The sequence below is a fragment of the Quercus robur genome, chromosome 6 (genome assembly GCF_932294415.1).
Source record: "Quercus robur chromosome 6, dhQueRobu3.1, whole genome shotgun sequence".
NCBI classification, from domain to species: domain Eukaryota; kingdom Viridiplantae; phylum Streptophyta; class Magnoliopsida; order Fagales; family Fagaceae; genus Quercus; species Quercus robur.
This window is the reverse complement of record NC_065539.1, coordinates 9,290,849-9,311,385: the sequence shown is the minus strand read 5'-3', so window position 1 is coordinate 9,311,385 and position 20,537 is coordinate 9,290,849. Positions and strand designations below refer to the sequence as shown.

Below are 20,537 nucleotides of genomic sequence, written 5' to 3'. Positions count from 1 at the left end.
GTATAACTTGATTTTTGGAACATCGAGTTATAGCAAACGTGAACTTAAAATTTTTTTTTTTTTGAACTCGAGTTCCATGAACTCAAGTTCCATGTAAAGTACTCGAGTTCCAGCAATTTTTTTTTTTTTTCAATTCGCTATAATTCGATTGTCCAAAAATCGAGTTTTAAATTGAAACTCAATTTTTAGAAAATCGAGTTTCAAAACAGGGGCATTTTCTTAAATAATTTCAGATATGGGGCATTTTGCTGGATATTTTTTTAAAAAAGGGCAAAAGCCCATTTTCACCCTGAATTTTTCTCTAAACTTTATTATCACTCGACCAAGCTCTGATTTCGCTCAAGCAATGTCTTCGTTATTGCACTCTACACAAAAGCTTCAATAATAAACATTTATTAGACCCATACACAATATAAAGTACAAATTCCAAAATACAACATATATAATTTTATTCAAGAATTTAACCAAAACTAAAAATCCTAACAAAATTCGATATCATCTAACATTATTTAGTATTGTCCATATTTGTAATTCGGTAGAGATGAAGCCATTCACAGACCAATTGGGACCATAGCCACCACCCAACTTTCAAAAATAAGTTTAAAATTATTAAGATTTATAAAAGTTGGAGGAAATTGATTTTCTCACACATGTTATTGTACTTCATCTGTACAAATGACATATTTCACGTTTTAAATGTAAATATCAAGTAAATAAAAAATGAATATTACACGTGAAATTATAAATATTAGTTGCATGAAGCGTACATCAAACAATTGTAAGAGAATAAGTCAATGTAATGTGCAAAGTGCAAACCAGTCCAATTTCAAACACTATTGATGCCATATCCATTTATTTATTATTTTATTCTGTCTTTGACTCCTATAGAGTTTAGAGTCTATAAACTATGGTACCAAAATATTTTTAGTTTGGATGGTGGAAACACTATCACCCATCACTTATCGCTCAAATATCATTACTTATCATTCATCACATATAGCTCATTTATTATCACTTAAAAATCTCCAAGTTACACCTCAACTATGTTTGGCACTACAACCCGGTTAGAGTTTTCATTCCCAAAACTTAAAGAGTAATGCTACAGACACAAATTATTTTACAACATTTTTACAAACTGCTGATGTGGCTTTAGTAATTTTCAAATAATTATTGGTAAATATAAATGTGATGTTAGTAGTGGACCCATATTAAAACTAATAAGAATTTGTCACATCAATAGTTTGTAAAAATGTTGTAAAATAGTTTGTGACTGTAGCATTATTCAAACTTAAAATACTCACCTTTGTATGGGACCCAGGGATTGAGCATTGTGTCTGCCCACAGTTAGGCTACCTGCGTGACCCTTCAACCCAAACCCATTTTGCCTCTTATTTCCTTCAGCCCACAAAATCTCCCAAAACCTATATTAAACCTAGATCATCTACTCCATCGTCACCCAGCGATGCCAATCTCCTTAACTTCTTCCTCCATCCTTGTCCCTGAATTTGAATCCACCAAGTAGTTCTAAACCTCCTTCGTACATCCTCATCCTTGAAACCAAACCCAGAAAACAACCTTTTGGTGCTCTACTCCTTGATTAGATCGGTGGTGGTTGATGAGAAGAAGCTGAATCAGACGACATTAGCTTGCTACATCGATTGGTGGAGCATTAGCACACGCTGTTCCTGCCGTGAAAAGCTTCATTCCCTGCAATTTCCAATCATTGTTGCCATCCCTTCCGACTCCGAGGTTTTCGGCTCATCTAAAAATTATCACATTTTATTTAAGGTATGAATGTTTCTTCTTCTTTTTTAAAAAATTAGGAAAAAAACCTAGATCTTTTTTTTGGGTATGTCATGGTATTCAATAAAGATCACATTTTTGTTGTTGTTCTTTATGTTGCTCTATTGTTTATAGAAATGAGAAATGGATAAAGTTATGTGTAGGGTCACGTTTTTCAACTCAGGCTCAAGATGTATGGGACCTTAGACCAGTGAGCCCGGTACAATGAATTTGTAGAGAGTGGGTCAAAGAGCTAGGTTTTAGTGTATGGACAACAGTTAACACGGTATTTTTCACGATCAAGCTGAGATGAACTGGGTTTATCAAAGAGGGTTGGTCCTCGGCACGGTCCGAGGAGCTTTTTCTGGTGCCTCTTGTGTGATAGGGGTTTCAGCCCCCCCCCTCTTTTCTGTCTCCCTCCACCCTCTTCTATAGTAGTTTCCTTCCTCCTAAATTGAGTTCCTAGTGCTGATACTTGTCCCATCAGCCCTTTCCTACAGTTGTTGGGAGTGATTGTAAAGGCAGAAAAACATGGCTATGTCAGGTACAAAGCACTAAATGCAATAATGGCAGCCTTTCCTTCAGACATTTCTATTTTCTCTGTTGTCCTTTTCTGTTTTAGTACTTTTCCTGTTCCATGGAATGACCTGGAGTGTCACTACCAGTAGCAGGTTGCTCCCTTTGTCCTCGGCTACATCCATGCCGAGGAGGGTTCTTCCCATGGCCGAGGAGGGGTTTTTCCTTGGACTGGGCTCTTGGCCCAACGTAGACATTGACATGGGCTTCCCGGTCTTTTACCCCCCACATTATGAATTGGTTTTTTTTTTTTTTTTTTTTTTTTTTTTTTCTTCAGATGTGGTATTGGTTCCAAATTTGAAGTATTTGGTTGGGATTTTATGTGGGATGGGACTATTGGGTAGAGACTGGAATTAGAAATGTGGGTGTTGTTGCTGTTGAAATAAATGGGTGAGAATATGACAAAGATGAATGTTGATTACTGAGTTGAAATTTGGTTGTTTAATTTCACTTAGTTGAGCAATATATTCTTTAATTTGAGAATATAACAAAAATGATTTGGCCATTGCCTAAACATCGGCTGCTGTCGGGCAATTTGCTAGTTTATTGATTTTTCAAGAATACATAGTTGATTGGTTTTCAAGTGCCATGAAAAACCTTATTGAAAATAATACTTTGAATGGTTTGCTAGAGTCGCTCGGCTGGAGAAGACCGAAGTTTGAGGTGGGTTTTGGAATGGAGAGCTCGGCTGGAGAAGACCGGAGTGTGAGGTGGGTAAAGGAATTGAGAAAAGGAAAGTGTAGTAAATGGTCTCAACTCAAAATAATGCCATTGGTGTGATTAGACAATACTCTGACCGTGGGGCCAAATATATGAGGGAAATTACCATCATGCCATCATAATTCTAAAAACAACAATTTTTTTGTTTCTAAATTCACCTACTCATACCTAAAAAATGTGAAATATAAGTGATGGAAACAAAAAATGAAAACAAATTTAAACAAAGGTTGCATGCGTGAGATTCACATATTTTAAGTGATAAGTGATGAAAATAAAGTGATGAGTTATTGATAACGCTAAATCCCAACAATTTAAAGGATCAAACCGCAACATTTCAAAGCAGAAAACTTGCATGCATCGGAAGGGGGAAATCTTTCCTCCCCAATTGAATACAGAAGATTCCCTCAAGTTCACTGTTAAGAATACTTTCGGCGATAAAAAAATCTAATGACTTTGATTCCTTTCACACTAGGCTAGTATCACCGTATCAGAGACAGAAAGTCATGGTCATAGGTATCGAACAGCTATTCTAGTTAATAAAAATAAGCTAAGCTAAACTAACAGTACTCTCTCAAATTCTCAGAGGTTGCTTTCAAAGACCATGTTCTTGCTTTAAAAAAGTTGTTCCAACTTTCAAGTCTCATATAATATAACATGCAAGTTGTCTATGACTCTATTCGACTATTCCCCTCACCCTCCTCCACTTTGGCCTACCCGAAGAAAGTAGGAAAAAACCTTCAACGAAATTGAATAAGCAATATATATGGGAGAGTCTGTGAAACCTTAAACCTAAAACAACAATTCTGTACAAACTTAACAGCAAATATATATTTATCCAGTTGTACGGACAACTACAATCGTTTAATTCCCACATGTATATATTCTAAATAATTTAATTATTATCTTTAATTTGACTGTGATAGATGAATAATAAACATAATGAAAACAAAATATGGATGAATAAGCCAATTTCACATGACTCCCCTCATGCAAATTGCATTGCAATAGTCACCGTTCACTACTTTATAGTAAGAAATCAATAAAATAAAATAAAAATTCTCAAACCGTACACCCCTATGTCATGTTTGATATCACAGCCAATTTTGATATTACGAACAACAACAAAATAAGTAAATATAATAAAAGACGAAAAAAAAGAAGATAAGTTTACAACACAAGAAAGTTAGGTTATACATTCAAATTGACGACCATCATGAACAAAATCTAATTATATATATATGTTAGCTTATTAATTTATGCATAGTCGGCATAGTTGATATGACATGAAGCAAATGCACACAAGTAAAACTTTCACCTATTATCTTCTTGAGCCCATTTTGCCACGAGAGGAGAAGCCTGGAGCTGTGTTAACAGTGGGCTTACTGTTGTGTTGTTCATCGTCCTTATTATTTGCCATTGTAGGTGCTTGATCCGAAACCTTCCATGCCTTCACGGACTTGTCCAAACTGCCACTATACACAATCCACCGTTGCTCGGTGGATGTGGATTCAGGATCCTTTTCCACAGCCAAACACTTAACGGGACCGGTGTGCCCCGTTAACACTGACAAGCATGTGTGCTCTGCTTCCTCCGATCTCTTCCACACGCATATCCCCATGTCAGCGGAGCCACTGAACACTAAATTCTCAGCTGTGGCTAAGCATAACACTGCCAATTTATGGCCTTTCAAATCGCCACCGTGCGAGAGAGACTTCTCAGTGTCCCAGAAATTAACAATCCCATCTGATGAGCCAGCGTAAAGAAATGTGACCTCAGGGAAGTTCACCGCCAATGCTGTCACCGCACACTCTTGCTTCAGCAACGTCTGTGAAAAGAAATGCTTTGTTCCTTTCCCTTGTAACTCTCTACGCCAAACCTTCACGGTACCATCAGCTGAGCCTGTGAATACTAAGCCATCGAGGCTCACAACCAAGGAGTTAACAGCATCATCGTGAGCATTGATTGATTCTAAACACTTGAAGTCCGAGACTCGCCACACTTTAAACGTTTTGTCCCATGAAGCTGAGTAAAGAAAGGTTCCATCATCGCTCAAGCCAAGGCTCGAGATGGCATCGTAGTGTTTGCTCCATAACACTTTACGACTACGTCTCTGATCGTCTGCGAAATTCTTCGGATTCATTGAGCCTTTGAGATAATCCTTCAGAGTTGGTATAGTATCTATGCGTTTGTGAATGCCTCCATTCTTTTTAGACACTTTCCAAACTCGAATCTTCCCATCATTATGACCCGTAAACACCTTATCCCCACCAACCACAATCGCTTTAACCAACCCATAATTCGCTTTGAATGACGAGAACTCTTGCCGATCCTTCCAAACCCGAATGTTCTTGCTATCTGACCCCGTGTACAACAACTCGCCAGCCACGGCCAGCGAGTATATATGACCTTCCTCACGAATCAGCGAGCCGATCAATGCGTTTGGTGAGGCATTACTTTCATCAGCAGAGTGAGAATAATGATGAGGAGGTGAAGGAGGAGTAGCACGAGGAGGAGGAGGAGGAGGAGATGAAGAATTCATGTGACGTGACCAAGGAGACCTGGTGAAAGGAGAATTAGTATTGGACAAATCGTAGGGACCAGCAGTGTCCAACACCATTAGAGGGTCGGTGTCAACATCGAAGCGAGGTGGACTCGTTGGCCCTGCAGAAGTATCGCTGTGTCCACGACGATGAATAATAAGCTTATCTTCTTCGACCTCGAGATCTCTTTCGGAGTTCTTTAGCCTGTCGAATTTCTGTCCACGTTTGTTGCTATTATCTTCTGTGAATACGCGGCGTCCTTTTGATGTGCTTCTCATTATACTCATCATCTTGTGAAGTATATATATATATGTGTGTAGCACAATCAGAAACAAAGCACAAAAAAGTGAAAAAGATGGGTTTGCTTTGTTTTGTACAATATTAATATTACGCTACAAGGAATAAAGAGGTAACCCAAGAATTAAGAAAGCCGAAGAGAGCAGCTTGAAGAACAAGAACATTTGCCATCATCAAGAGGGAAAATAAAAAAGGAGACAAAGGTGGAAAATCGTTTTCGTTGAGAAATGGTAAATTCTGAGGACCCCGCGGTTTTAGGAAAACTCTCACAACAAACACTTTCGTTATGGGTTTTCCCGGGAAACTTCAGTTGGGCGGTTTGGGGGGTCCTAAGATTGAGGTTTCTTTTTTTTTCATTTGTTTCTCTTTCTATGGTCGTTTTCTCAGTTACAACTTGACGGTTCTTCTGGAAAATTTGATAATCACAGCACGCCACGTTGACGTACTAGTTGGCCATTTGAAAAGCAAAAGACAATGAAATGACGAGCTATTCTTTAAAAAGCTTGAGCCTAGGACCAATGGTGTAGGTGAGATGGAGGCAGCGGAGGTACGCGGTTACAGACCAGGGCATTCGAAGAGTGACTATAACAAATAACTTTTCTTTATTTAACAGGAAAATTTAGGCCTTTGACCTGGTCTTAATAGTAATGTTAACCAAATAAATGTGGTAAAGAGCATTTTTAGGGGCCAATTGGGTAAATATCAAGGTCTTTTTTTAAAATTAATTAATTAATTATTAAAAAAGTTTTATTTCAATGCATCCTTCACTTAATTTCTAAATCAAAACAAATTTGATCATAGTGCGAAGGCTATGTTTTGTTTTGTTTTGGATTTAGATTAAGTTTTATAATTTGAATAAATTTTTTATTTTAATCTCAATTACTTTCTTAGTAACCAAATGATAAGATTAGATAAGATCATAAGATAAACTTTTTTTTTTTTTAATGAGTAATACTACAGTCACAAATTATTTTACAATATTTTTATTGTTAAATATTAGCATTGATATACCATGTTGAATATGCTAGTATAGATGCGGAAGTGAAAGCATAAAGTATAAAACATAATAACACACGAGAGTTACGTGGTTCAGCCTAACGGCCTACATCCACGGAGGAAATCCTAAAGGGTTACATCAATAATATATTATAGTGCAGTACAAATCCTGTGTTATAATGAATCATAACATGTGTATATATAGTAGACTAAACCCTAGACTAATAGACTTCTAGTATAAGTAGGAGACTTGGCTTGCACACAAAATAGAATTAGGCTTGGGCCTATACTAATGGGCTAATATATCTTTAACACCCCCTCTCAAACTCAAGATGGAAGCTTGATGAAATCTTGAGATTTGATAAGGTTGAGAAGATCCCTTAAATGAAGTTTGGCTCTGTGACGGTAGTTTGAGGAAGGTAATGGTCTTGCAGTGTTGATGCGACTTCTAACAGTGGCTTGATTATACCGGAGAGTTTTGACGGCAGTAGTAAGAAGCCAAAGAAGATGAACACAGCGAAGAAAAACACCGAGGAAGACAAAGATTGCTCTTAAATATACCGTAAGGACAGAAAACCATGGCTACAAGAAGGTGGCTCTGATACCATGTTAAATATTAGCATTGATATACCATGTTGAATATGCTAGTATAGATGCGGAAGTGAAAGCATAAAGTATAAAACATAATAACACACGAGAGTTACGTGGTTCAGCCTAACGGCCTACATCCACGGAGGAAACCCTAAAGGGCTACATCAATAATATATTATAGTGTAATACAAATCCTGTGTTATAATGAATCATAACATGTGTATATATAGTAGACTAAACCCTAGATTAATAGACTTCTAGTATAAGTAGGAAACTTGCCTTGCACACAAAGTAGAATTAGACTTTGGCCTATACTAATGGGCTAATATATCTTTAACATTTATAAACTATTGATATGACAAATTCTTACTGGTTTTAATTTGAGCCAATTACTAAAATTACTTTTTTTTTTTTGGAACTAATTACTAACATTACATTTTACTTACTAATAACTATTTGAAAAATGCTAAAGTCACATCAGCAATTTATAAAAATATTGTAAAATAATTTATGTCTGTAGTATTACTCTTTTTTAATATATACTATTTATAAGAGGATTCTTTTCTTTGAATTGGATTTTTATGTGGTTCAAAAATATTCCTAAACTTTACGTTTAACGGGGAAAAAGCTTAAGAATAACTTAATAAAAATAAGAAATACTATATCCACAATGAAAATATATCTCTAACTCCACTTAAAATGCCTACAAAATAGAACACTCTCTTACTAATCCATATTTTCAAAACAAACTTATCCAATTTTTTTTTTTTTAAAGGAAACTATGATACTAGATAAAAATAATAATAATAATAATTGTAAGGACGTAATTTGAGTCCTAAGCCCAAAGGATAAATGAACTTAGACCCAAAAACCCCAATACAATGAATTTGTAGATAGTGAGTTGGAAAACTGAGCTTTAATGAATCAGACAACAAATAAAGTGGATTCAGATAATAAGAAAATGAAGATAAACTGATTTAATCTAAAGAAAATCGTTATCGGTACAGTCTACGGAGATCAGTTCTTTATATATTTCTCTCAATTTTGATTACAAGTTCAATTCTTGATTTCTACAACGTTTTTCTCTTAATTTCTTGATCCCCTTCTCTCAGGGTCTCTCTTCCCTTTTATACTATCTTCTCCTTTCATCTCCACCTTCTACGTGCAGATCAGATTGTTGGTGTTGATCCTTATCCCATCATCACCTTCCTGAAGTCTTTGGGTAGTAGTTGTAAGGCTGAAAGTTACTGTTCAGGTATCACTTTCTTATTAATGCAATCAGAGAGTTAGCTGCAGAACATTTAATGCAGTGGTAACAGCTTTTTCTTTAGATATTTCATAGCCTCCCTATATCCTGTTCCTTTTTAATACTTATCCTCATAAGTGGAATTGTTCAGAACGTTGTTTTTGATGTCAGACCGTACTTTCTAACCTCGACTTTACTTAGCCGAGGAGGCATTCCTCCTCGAACCAACTTTTTGGATGATCATGATCACACTTCACCTCTTCACTTACTAAAACGAATTCTCATTAAAGTGTTTACTCATCCTCGGACTACTTAATATCTTTGGATTAGGCCCCTGGCCCAATATGTACATAGATATGTTCTACTAGGCCTATTATCCCTACAATAATAATAAAAAAAAAAAAAAAAATCTCATCGCACGTGCAAAGCGTGTGTGATGAGGCTAGTATGTACAATATGATTTAAGCATTCACTTCATAATAATTTTTCTTTACTATTATACCAAGACATCAAATGTTACTTTTTGTAAGTTCTTTGAAAGAGAAAAATAGCTATATAAGAAGGAATGACATCGAAAGAAAATAAGAATATTCTTTCATTCCTTTTTTAATCTCTCTAAAATTATGATAAATCAAAGAGCATTGAATGTGTTTTAATAAGTTTTTATTAAAGTATTTATAAAAGCCTTTTTTCCCCTCTTAAATGTCTATTCCTCCATTTTTATTCAAGAGAATGTATAGTAGTAATGTTGTTATAAAATGGATATATATATATATATATATATATATATTTTGTTTGCCATTCATTTTTGTTTAACTCCCAAATAATATGCCAAAGGTTTTGTAGTTGAATTGACACCTCCTCATGCTTTCTCCATTTTTATTCAAGAGATTGTATAATAGTAATATTGTTATAAAATGTTTTTTTTTTTTTTTTTGCCATTCATTTCTGTTTAACTCCCAAATAATATGCTAAAGGTTTTGTAGTTGAATTGACACATCCTCATGTACAAAATGTTTTAATGTGTGTCAGGGGCGGTTTTTTGCGTGTAGCCACATGTCTCTTGCTGGAAGTGTGACAAAATGTTTTAATGTGTGTCGGGGGCGGTTTTTTGCGCATAGCCACATGTCTCCTGCTGGAAGTGTGACTTTGCTAAGCCCGTATTTGTTTTAAGGAGTTCAACCTGGAACTCGACATTGGGCCACATAGACCAATGGCTTCCGGTATATTTTTAAGCTTACAAAATAGATGAAACCCAAAGTTTTAGAATCATGATAATGGTTGAAATAAATAAATAATATGCTTAGCATGATAGCTTTGACTAAATGGTAAGTTGATACGTTATTATTATGTATATTAAGTGATGTCTAACATTAGAAAATAATTAATTAGGTATCAAATATCCAATAATGGGATGAGTCCAATAGTCCATATCCAACTGCGGTTCATGGTTCATGTTCAACATAATAAGATATATCTAGCAATGGTCCATATCCAAATAATATATGTCCAATGGCAGTTCATTTCCAAAAATATGTGTCCAAGAGTGGTTCATGTCCAAATAACATATGTGCAATGGTGGCAAATTGATTTATTAATATGTATGTTCATTAATGAAGTATTAGTGAGATCATGTTTATTAAATTGTGAAATGATATTAAACTAACTTCCATCCAGCAGTACAATAATAATGAATTAACATGTACTTAATAATGTAATTTCAAAGATGGAGAAAGATTGACTTATCTTCATAATTTGTAGCTTTAGCCATAGAACAACAGTGGACTTATGACATTTCAGCAGTGTGATGAAACGAGTCCAATGGTACAATATGATAGTATGAGTCCTTCGATGGTGACTTTATGATTGAAGGGGAAAAATGAGTGCAACTAGAGGGAGAGAGAGTATGTACAGCCGTATACATAAGTTGGTTGAGTTTATCCCCTTTCATCATGCACTTAAATGACTTTCCCCATGTAATGCTCTTTTAGTTTTTAATCAAATATGAGTAATGTTGCCTTCCATGAGAATAATTTTTAGTATTATAAGTTTTTGCCTTTCATGAGAAAGGCTTTTAGCATTATAAATATATGTCTTCCATGAGAAAGGGCTTTTAGTAGTAAGTTCTTCGAAGAGTGTTTGATATGTTTTAAGATGTATGGAAATGGTAAGAAATATATATATATATATATATATATATTGTGAGATATGGTGTTTGTAATATGTATAGGAATTATATGTAGATATTTTGTTCGACATGGATCTTGTATATTTATACTTTGTGAGACATGGAGTTTAAAGATATATGAGAAGTATGTATGGGTATTTTGCGAGGAATTTGTTTGTAAAATATATGGAAGTGAGAGATAGATAATATGAAGGTTAAATATAGTAAATACATGAGATTATAGCTGCTGCTGGAGTAGTTTTTTGTGTTATGTCATGGGTTATGTTGCTTTCTAAGAAGGGAGATTTTGTATGAGAAATAAAGAATGAGCTAGAGATGTGTTTTTTGGATAGCAAAATGATGAAGTTTCAAAATATTTAAGTGTGGGAGAGATGGATAGTATGTAATGGTGTAGTGTAATAGGTGTGATGTAATAGTGTTATCTAAAAAGAGGGATTTTGTAAGAGAGATGAAGAAAGATATGGAGATCTTTAGAGATATGGCAGCAAAAAGAATAGAGTTTCAAAATATTGAAGATGAGAGAGGGATGGATCCACCCCCCCCCCCTTGGTGTGTAGCTTGGTCCTCTTTATATAGAGCTAAGTATGAAACTAGATTAGAATCAGTTGAAGGGAAATTTAGCAAATAAGGAAAAGTCTTTAACAAAGTAAGTGGTTTCATTAGTGGGATTTTGTTTTTTAGCCAAAAGAAACAAAGTTAGAGACTTAATGGTGTTGTCACAACAGTTATAGCTGTTAGTCACAGCTGTTAGCTGTCAAATGATGCTATTTGAATGACATCTTTTGCTTGGAGGGAAAATATTTGGCATTAAATTCATGGTTTGGCTAAAAATGGTAAGATAATCTTTATGAGATCCTTCTATTTCTTTGGGTATTATAGCAAGCTGTTAGAATTGGGAATTAATGAGCAAGTGATGTCATTTTAGGATATATGTCAACCTGCTGGAACTACTGTAGCTTCTGCTAGAGCTGTTGCAGTTTCTGCAAAAGTTGTTTGCAGCTTCCGTTGGAGATGTTACAATTTCTGCAGAAGTTATTTGCAGCTTCTGCTAGAGCTGTTTGTGCAGAAGCTATTTGTAGCTTTTGCTGGAGCCGTTGTTGGTATTTTTGGCTAAGTTTCCTCTTTTGGAAAATTATATGTTTAGTCCATATATAATTTTGGTAAATAATAGACTAGTTGGTTGATATTTGATGAAGTTTTAGAGATGTATTTATGATCTTTTTGTATTTTAACCAAATATTGGAGAGTAAGGAGAGCATTTAATGCTAGATATGAGATATTAATATATACTTAGCCATGTGCTTGGAATTGATTTAGATGATAATAATATAGCTTATATGAAATACTATAATTACATTTTTAAACTTATATTATATGATGAATATTAATTTTTATATAAAGAGCATGGAGAGTTTTATCATTTAAAGTGTTATGTGATATGAGAGACTTATCAAATGTTACCTATTGCACATTGACCCGTTAGAGTTCAGGGAATTGGGGAAGACATGCTAAGTAACATGCTTTCCTTTATCAACTTTGAACCACTAGAGCTTTATTGAACCTACTTCTTGGCCCTCCAAACCATGACTCCCAAAATTCCCCCGATGAGACTCATGAGCTTGGATCATGAGCCTGAAAATGAGATGATGTGCTTTGAGCTTGAACCATGGACTTTGACGATATGGGCTCTTTTGGGCTTTAGAAGGGATTTTCCCAAAATTCATGATAATGTTGATGTGGTATGGATCGCCAATGAAATTAAGTCATGTGGTGTGAAAAATTTATTCTCAACAATGTGTTAAGGTACAATTGTTACAACGTAACTTAGTTGGACTAAACAAACTTAATACCTCAATTTAAAAACTAACTCAACTCCATTTCATCACCTAATCACCGACATAACCCAAATAATATGTGTGTGTAACTTCCAACCAAATCTTTGCATCGTGATCTACATCTGTGAATGACTTGATGCATGTAGATTGAAAATTTCAAAGAAATTGTCAAAAGCTTCTAGTCTATCTCATGATTTTGTGAGAAAGAAAGGATGCAACAATTTTTTATTTTTTGTTTTTTGCTATTTGAGAAGAAAGGATGCAACAATTTGGTTTGATGCCAATTTTGGGTTTTTAAAAAAAAAAAATTTATTTATTGTCTGAGATAAAAATCTATTATAGTCTAATATAAGTTTATATGTGTGTGAAACTTCTTTTTGGATACTTGAATCTCGGCCCTTACTCCCTCTCCTCACAACAACTTATAATTTTGAATAGTGACATCACATATGCGGTAATAATTTTAGGTGATTTGGTTAGCCAAACAAGTCTCTATTTACTTTTTTTTTTGGAAAGAATTGATCCCTTAATTTAAGGGATCACGTTCATTAGCATTAAATGATGACACGTAAATTTTTTCATGGGTGGAGATAAATAGGCCCAGAATCAAGGTAATCCAACGAATTTTCAGATTAGCTTTACTTGAGTTTATGGCTTGCATGTGGGCTTGCTCATGGGCTTATGAGTTTGGCAAGTGTTCAAAACCCACTTTGCAGAACCTCTTCCATCCAATAAGTAAGCTCAAAATAAGCTCTCTTGCCGTCCAAATTACACTCATTCTATAAGTCCCCCATAATTTTATATAGGCTTGGGCCATGCGATATGAAAAGGTAAATGAAATAAAGGGCCTAATAATAATTGGGCTTGCCTTGTGTTAGACTTTGAATAAAAGGACCTTGATAGCATTATAATCGCAAATACAATAAATCCACAACAAATGTGTGAGAATCAAAGATTTTGTATATAAAAAAGTTGCATCATTAATGAAGTGAGGAATTTCCAGAGGTAAGAAACGCGATAAGGTTGCTTGCAGCTTCGCACAACATGCCTAGCATACCTTTTTCTATTTCTTTTTGGAGAGGGGAAGGTAAGACGAAGGTTCTTTGGTTAGGGTATATACTATATACCATATTTGTCATCAAAACATATCCAAGTTGATGTGTTGCAAATTAATAAATAAAAATGTATGTATTTCTTAATTTAAAAAAAAAAAATTAAAAGCACCTTCAAATATCTTGTAATGGCCTAAAGAAAAGTACTAACCATATTCGTGCTATAGCCTAATTAAAATGACTAATACACACTAAAATTCATGACGTCATTGTCAAGACACATTGTGAGTCAACGACTCCGAGCTCACATAAGTTTAACTATACCCTAAAAGGACTAATCTAGTAATAATCGAGGTTCATCATATATATATATATATATATATAATAAGTCAAAGTTGAGAAAAAATTCAATTAGATTTTAAATGGGAATTCAATTAGAGTCTAGTTTTACACCACGTGTCCTATCTAATCTAAGTTTTTAAAATTTTTGTACTAAGTGAGTTCATTCAGTGTAAAAATTAAATTTCAATTAGAGTTTAATTTTACGCCACGTGTCCCATCTAATTTAAGTTTTTTTTTTAAAAAAAATTTGTGCCAGGTAAGTTAATTCAGTATAAAAAACGAGGAGTTCAATATAAAATAAAAAAAAAAAACCATAAAAAAAACCTAATCATATATCTAACTCTATATATAAAATTAGAGGAAAAGAGATTTTGAATGATTTTATATTTATGAGCCATTTTTTTGTGTAACTAAAAATTATTCAAATTTATAAGTTATTTATGTAATATACCATGACTATGTATGGTCCATTACTAACTAGGTTATATATATATATATATATATATATATTAAACTAAAGCTTAAAGAAATTTCAATTAGAATCAAAATTGGATTTTGCTTTTGTTAGCTTTCCATAAAAATTAAATTGTTTAGATTTTTGTTGTTATTTTTTCCCTAAACTAATGAGCATATTTTTCATACTGTTTCTATTCAAATATTCCCTCCGTCCCACTTTGTTTGTCCTGTTTGAAAAGTCAAACTTTTTAAGGAAACATCATTTATTGTTTTGTCTACCTTTTAAAAATGTATAAGTTTCCAAAACTACTCTTAAATAAATTTATCAAAAAATTGAATTATTAATAAAATAGGGGTATAATAGGAATCTTAGTAAATTAATGACTTTTATTTTTAGAAACAGGACAATATTTTGGGACATTTCAAAATGGAATAGAAGACAAACAAAGTGGGACGGAGGAAGTATTTTGTATGTGATTTCTTGAACCTTAAAAATTATAATTGTACTGAACGATCTCATACACCTATCCCCATTCAACTTAGAAGATATTATTGGACTAACCTATTCTTTTTTATTTTGTGTTGTATTTAGTAAAATTTCACGTGCAATGATTGTGAATTGATATTGTATATGTAGTATCCAATAGTAATTTTCAAAATTATATACATAATAGTAATGTAATGAGAAACTTTGTGTAACTAATATCATGAAAATTGTAAGGAAAATTTTAGTACCTTTAAATGTCCTGGTTGATTCTCAAAAAAAAAAAAAAAAAATGTCCTGGTTGAATTAATGTCCTATATATTTAATAACACAAACTAACATCAATAGTACCACTTCAATATATCATTCTTGTGTGTAAGCACGGGTTAAATATCGTTAGATTACATTGTTTTCGTACATTCTTAATACTTGCAAAATTTCAAGGTGATCAAAGATCAATAGTCATGTCATCAATCAATTGTTTAAATTAAAGTTTTTGCAACTCTAAGCAATGTTACACCACTCAATATTTTTTATTTGATGCAAATTTGACAAATCTGTTGTTAGATTACATTATCTTCATATATTCTTCATACTTGCAAAATTTCAAGGTGATCAAAGATCAATAGTCATGTCATCAATCAATTGTTTAAATTCAAGTTTTTGTAATTTAAAATAATGCATAAAAATTTAGTTTATGGATCGAATGGTAAATTATACCTGATTGACACAAAATTTGGCATGTATGTTAAAAATATATGGAACATGTAATTCAACGGTTGGATTTTCAAGATATAAATTCAATAATAAGTTATTATGTGGTGTAACATTATTTAGAGTTACACTAGGTGTAGCAAGGTGTTGGACCTTCTATCCTTGTATGAAGAAGTTTCTGGCCAAAAAATAAATAGGGGAAGACAGCTTTATTCTTCAGCAAATCAGTTACTAAAGCAAACAGACAGATCATTAAAGGAATTCTTGGGACTTGTGAAATCCACCACTACGAAAAGTATTTGGGGTTGCCATTTTTGATAGGAAGAGGAAAAAAAAAGCTTTAATTATATCAAAGAGAGAGTATGGAGGAAATTGCGGGGTTGAGAAGGAAAACTCTTTTCCCAAACTGGAAGAGAGATTCTCATTAAGGCAGTTATCCAAGCCATTCCAACTTTTGCAATGGGGTGCTTTAAATTACCAATGGTGGGGACAAAGAGGGGAAAAGCGAAAAATTTATTGGCTAAAATGGGGTGAGATGACAAGATCCAAAAGCGAGGGTGGTATGGGCTTCCGTGACTTAGCTTTGCACAACAACTCTCTCTTGGCCAAGCAAGCATGACACTTATTGTAGGATAAAAGCTTACTATTTTATAAGGTCTTTAAACCCCGCTTCTTCCCAAATCACACAATCATGGAGGCTGCTGAATCAAGGCATGGCTCTTATGCTTGGAAAAGCATACTACATGGTCGTGATGTTATTAAATGTGGAGCTTGTTGGAGAATAGGCAATGGGAAGAAAGTTCAGATTTGGCAACACACATGGCTACCAATCAAGCACCCTACCTGTGTATCATCACCTATTTTAGAGGGGTGGGAGGAGGTCACAGTTGAAGTTCTGATAAATGAAGAGAAGTGGACATGGAATGAAGAGGTTATTGATGGCCTGTTTGTTCCTGAGGAAGCTGAACTCATTAAGAAAATACCCTTGTCCAAACACCCAACAAATGACAAGTTGTTCTAGCCGTGGACACAAAGTGGGTAGTATTCTTGCAAATCTGGATACCAGTTTTTGAAGTATGAGGAAGATGAGGAAGGGTCTAAGGCAACGCAGGTTGAAGATAAAAAATTATGGTGCTACATTTGGGATTTGCGATTTCCAAATAAAATCAAAAACTTCTTGTGGTGAGCTTGTCATGATTCTATTCCTACAAAAGCAAATCTGAAGAGGCGACACATAACAGACAACTCGCTGTGCGAATGGTGCTTGAGTGCTGAGGAAAGCCCATTACATGCATTGTGGTATTGCAATGAACTCAGCTCGGTGTGATCTTCATTAGAGTGGAGCTTTAGCCAAAACACAAGCGTCACAAACTTCAAGGAGCTTCTATCATGGATACTAAATAAGCAGGGCAACCCGAGGCTATTTGCAATGATAACGTGGGGAATATGGCATTAGCGAAACTAGGTTTGCACCCACAAACCTTGCTGCACCTTAGACCAGCTCGCACCGCAGGCAAAAGAGAAGTTGGATGAATTCCTCGCTGTACTTCCACCAACACCACCAGCAGTACCAAGACCAAGGGTGAAATGGAAGCCATTAGACGCAAGTTGTTTCAAAATAAACTTCGACAAAGCAATCTTTAGGAATAAAAATAGAAGAGGCATAGGAGTTGTTGTTCAAGACCACACTGGCTCCATCATAGCGTCACTAACTCAGCTTATATCCCCAGCACTTCAACCAGCTAAAATTGAGGCAGTTGCAACAGCATGATCTCTGGAGTTTGGAAATGAAATAGGCATAAGTGAAGCGGTTTGTGAAGGCGATTCTGAGTTGATTATTGAGTCCTTGAAGGCGGGTGGCAATACAATTGCTTCAATGGAGCCTCTAATTCAAGATGCCATTGTTTTTTTTGGTTTCTTTACAAAATTGCTATACTCTCATTGCAGAAGAGACGACAATAAATTAGCACATAGTCTAGCTAGATATTTTATAAATGTTTTTGACTATGTAGTATGGATGGAGGAAGTCCCCCATCCTTTATTCTCTGTAGCTCAACATGATTTAGCCAATTTGGCCAACCAAGTTCAATAAAGTTTCAAGTTCATTCTCGAAAAAAAAAAAAAAAAAAAGGTATAACATAAACCCAACCCATATATATACATATATATATATATATATATATATATGTATTTTATGTGGCATTCAACACACGCCCACACAACACCAAATGAGTCAATTCAATCCAATATCCAATGAATATGGGGTATCACATATCTAAATCAAAGAAAAACTAAGGTCAATGTGTAATTTGTTTATTTGTTTGATGCATTGATTTCTAAAATGGAACATTATGGATTGATGATCACTAAAACACCCTTGGCTTTGATTATATCAACTAGTGTGTAGTTCTGTGCACATGCACAGGTACAATTAAAAACAATCACAATTATATGGTTCAAATTATATATGAAATTAGTTTACACTTTTTTAAAACCATACATTTTCTAAAATATGTAATGGTTTTTCATTATATATATATATGATCTAGATTTTAATTGGTTTTTGACTTTTCGATTTTTGCACCCAATAATTCATTTACCACAAAAATTACAAACTTAAATGGATACGTGGCAGAAAATTGGACTTCAATTGAAATCCAATTTAGAATCTAATTGGATTTAGACTGTTCGATTTTTACAATCAATAATTCATTTGGTACAAAATTGAAAATTAAATGGAGCACGTGTTGCAAAATTGAGAATTCAATTAAAATCTAATTAGATTTCCTTTGAGTTTTGGCTATTAATATATATATATATATATATATATATATATAGATATAGATAAGAGTTGCAATCCAACTATAAGATCAATCCATTTGCTAATTAGATGTTGTATTAAAAAATTTAATAGGTGCAGTGGGTGATGGTCAAGCTATATGATTTGTAATTCTTTTAAAGTGGACCTAAAACTTATGACTTGCCTATAGGATATTTATCTAATCTTCATTATTTGGTTAGTTAGGGTAAAAGTATAATATGAGTTGCACCAAAATAGTTTGACTTTATTTAGAAACAACTTATTTAGCTAAAACTGAAAACTTTTTGCTGAAAATACTGTAAATAAAACTAAAAGGTAGTTAAAATAGTACAGTGAGACTCATGAATAGTACTAAAAGTGCAATGAGACCCATGAATAGTATCAAAAATAAATTGAATGGTAAAAAAAGTTGGTTTTTTAAGTCATTGCCAAACATAACCTAAAGCTAGTTTCTCAAGCTGTGCATTTGGGTAATAATCGATCTCGAACGTTACATCATCAAATTTCCACCTCTTGTAATTGTATGGGTTTGATAGCTATGATTATGGGTTGAAAGCATGTGGTACATCTTTCCCATGAACAATAATAGATGAATTTAATTAATTATGAATATGATATTGTATTGACACATGAATTAATTGTACATAGTTAAATTATATGGGATGTTAATTATGCTTGATTTTAGCTTGGTGCAAATAGGCTCGAGAACATCATTGGGGTTAGTTTTTTATTTTACTTAATCATTGGGGTATGCTAATATAAAGGTAAAATGCAAAACTTAGACTTTTACGCATAATGATTAAGTTTAGAACTAGATTCGGATTACTTTTCTTTTCAAAAAAGAAAAAGAGATTCAGATTACTTTCTTCTAAAAAAAAAAAAAAAAAGATTCGGATTACTTGAAAATATAGATTTTTTTTTTTTAGGTCATATGAAAAAATATTTAAGTGAATAAACTATCACACATATACCACATCAATCTTCCATTTGTGTGTGTGTATATATATATAATTGAATTCAATTGGCTCCTAGCTAGGAAATATCTCTTGTGGGGGCCAGTCAATCAACAAACCCATTAAGGTCAAGATTGTTGGGCCTGTGGCCCATCCAAGGATGCAAATTCGTCCGAGGAGGCCCAAGTTAGGTCGTAAGGGTAACCACCGAGGGGGGGGGGGTAGTCAATATCACGAAAGTAGAGTTCTGTATTCGTCCGAGGACACCATACTCCTCGGCAGTATGCATCCGAGGACGATCAGGATGCGGTCTTGTTACAATCGGACCTCAGAACTATATCACCACTGAAGATGAGATAACAGACCAAGGGTAAGAAAGAAAAGGCAAACAAATATCTATAACTACAGCTGCCTCCGCATTAATTGCCTCTCAACCAACTCTCTGGCCGCATTAATGTGGAGGTGATACCTAAATAGTAATGAAGCAGCCTTACAACTGCCCATAGGAAGTTCCAGGAGGTGCTAAATGGGACAGAAAGAAATCCCCCGAACCCAACCTACACGTGTGTGGTGAGGATGGAACACAGAGGGTGGTATATAAACTGAAAGAAGAACATGCAGGAGGGGGGATCGGAAGATAACAAAAAAAGAAAAAGAAAAAAGAAAAGCAAAGACTGAAGAAGAAAAAAGTGAAAAACAAAAGAACTGTATCTATTTCAACGAAAAACCGATTGTTGTGCCAGCTCTGAGCCTTCAATATACGTGAGGGTGAATCTTCTCATTCTACGAAAGTTAATTTAGTTCTTAATACCCACGCTCTACAAATTATATTGTTTGAGCCTTTTTACGTGCGAATCCCATATCATTTTGGGTCGTTACAAATCGAGTCCTTACATCTCTAAAACCTCCAAATCAATATAAATACCCCTGAAATATACAAAATA

The 20,537-nt window shown here is 34.2% G+C and overlaps 1 protein-coding gene across 1 annotated transcript; it reads right to left on the bottom strand.

Moving 5' to 3' along the window:
- Positions 1–4,263: 4,263 nt before the first annotated feature.
- LOC126732641 (protein JINGUBANG) lies at positions 4,264–6,335 on the bottom strand. Its single transcript, XM_050435606.1, has one exon. The coding sequence runs from the start codon at positions 5,906–5,908 to the stop codon at positions 4,397–4,399; it is 1,512 nt and encodes a 503-aa protein (XP_050291563.1). The 5' UTR covers positions 5,909–6,335; the 3' UTR covers positions 4,264–4,396.
- Positions 6,336–20,537: the final 14,202 nt, after the last annotated feature.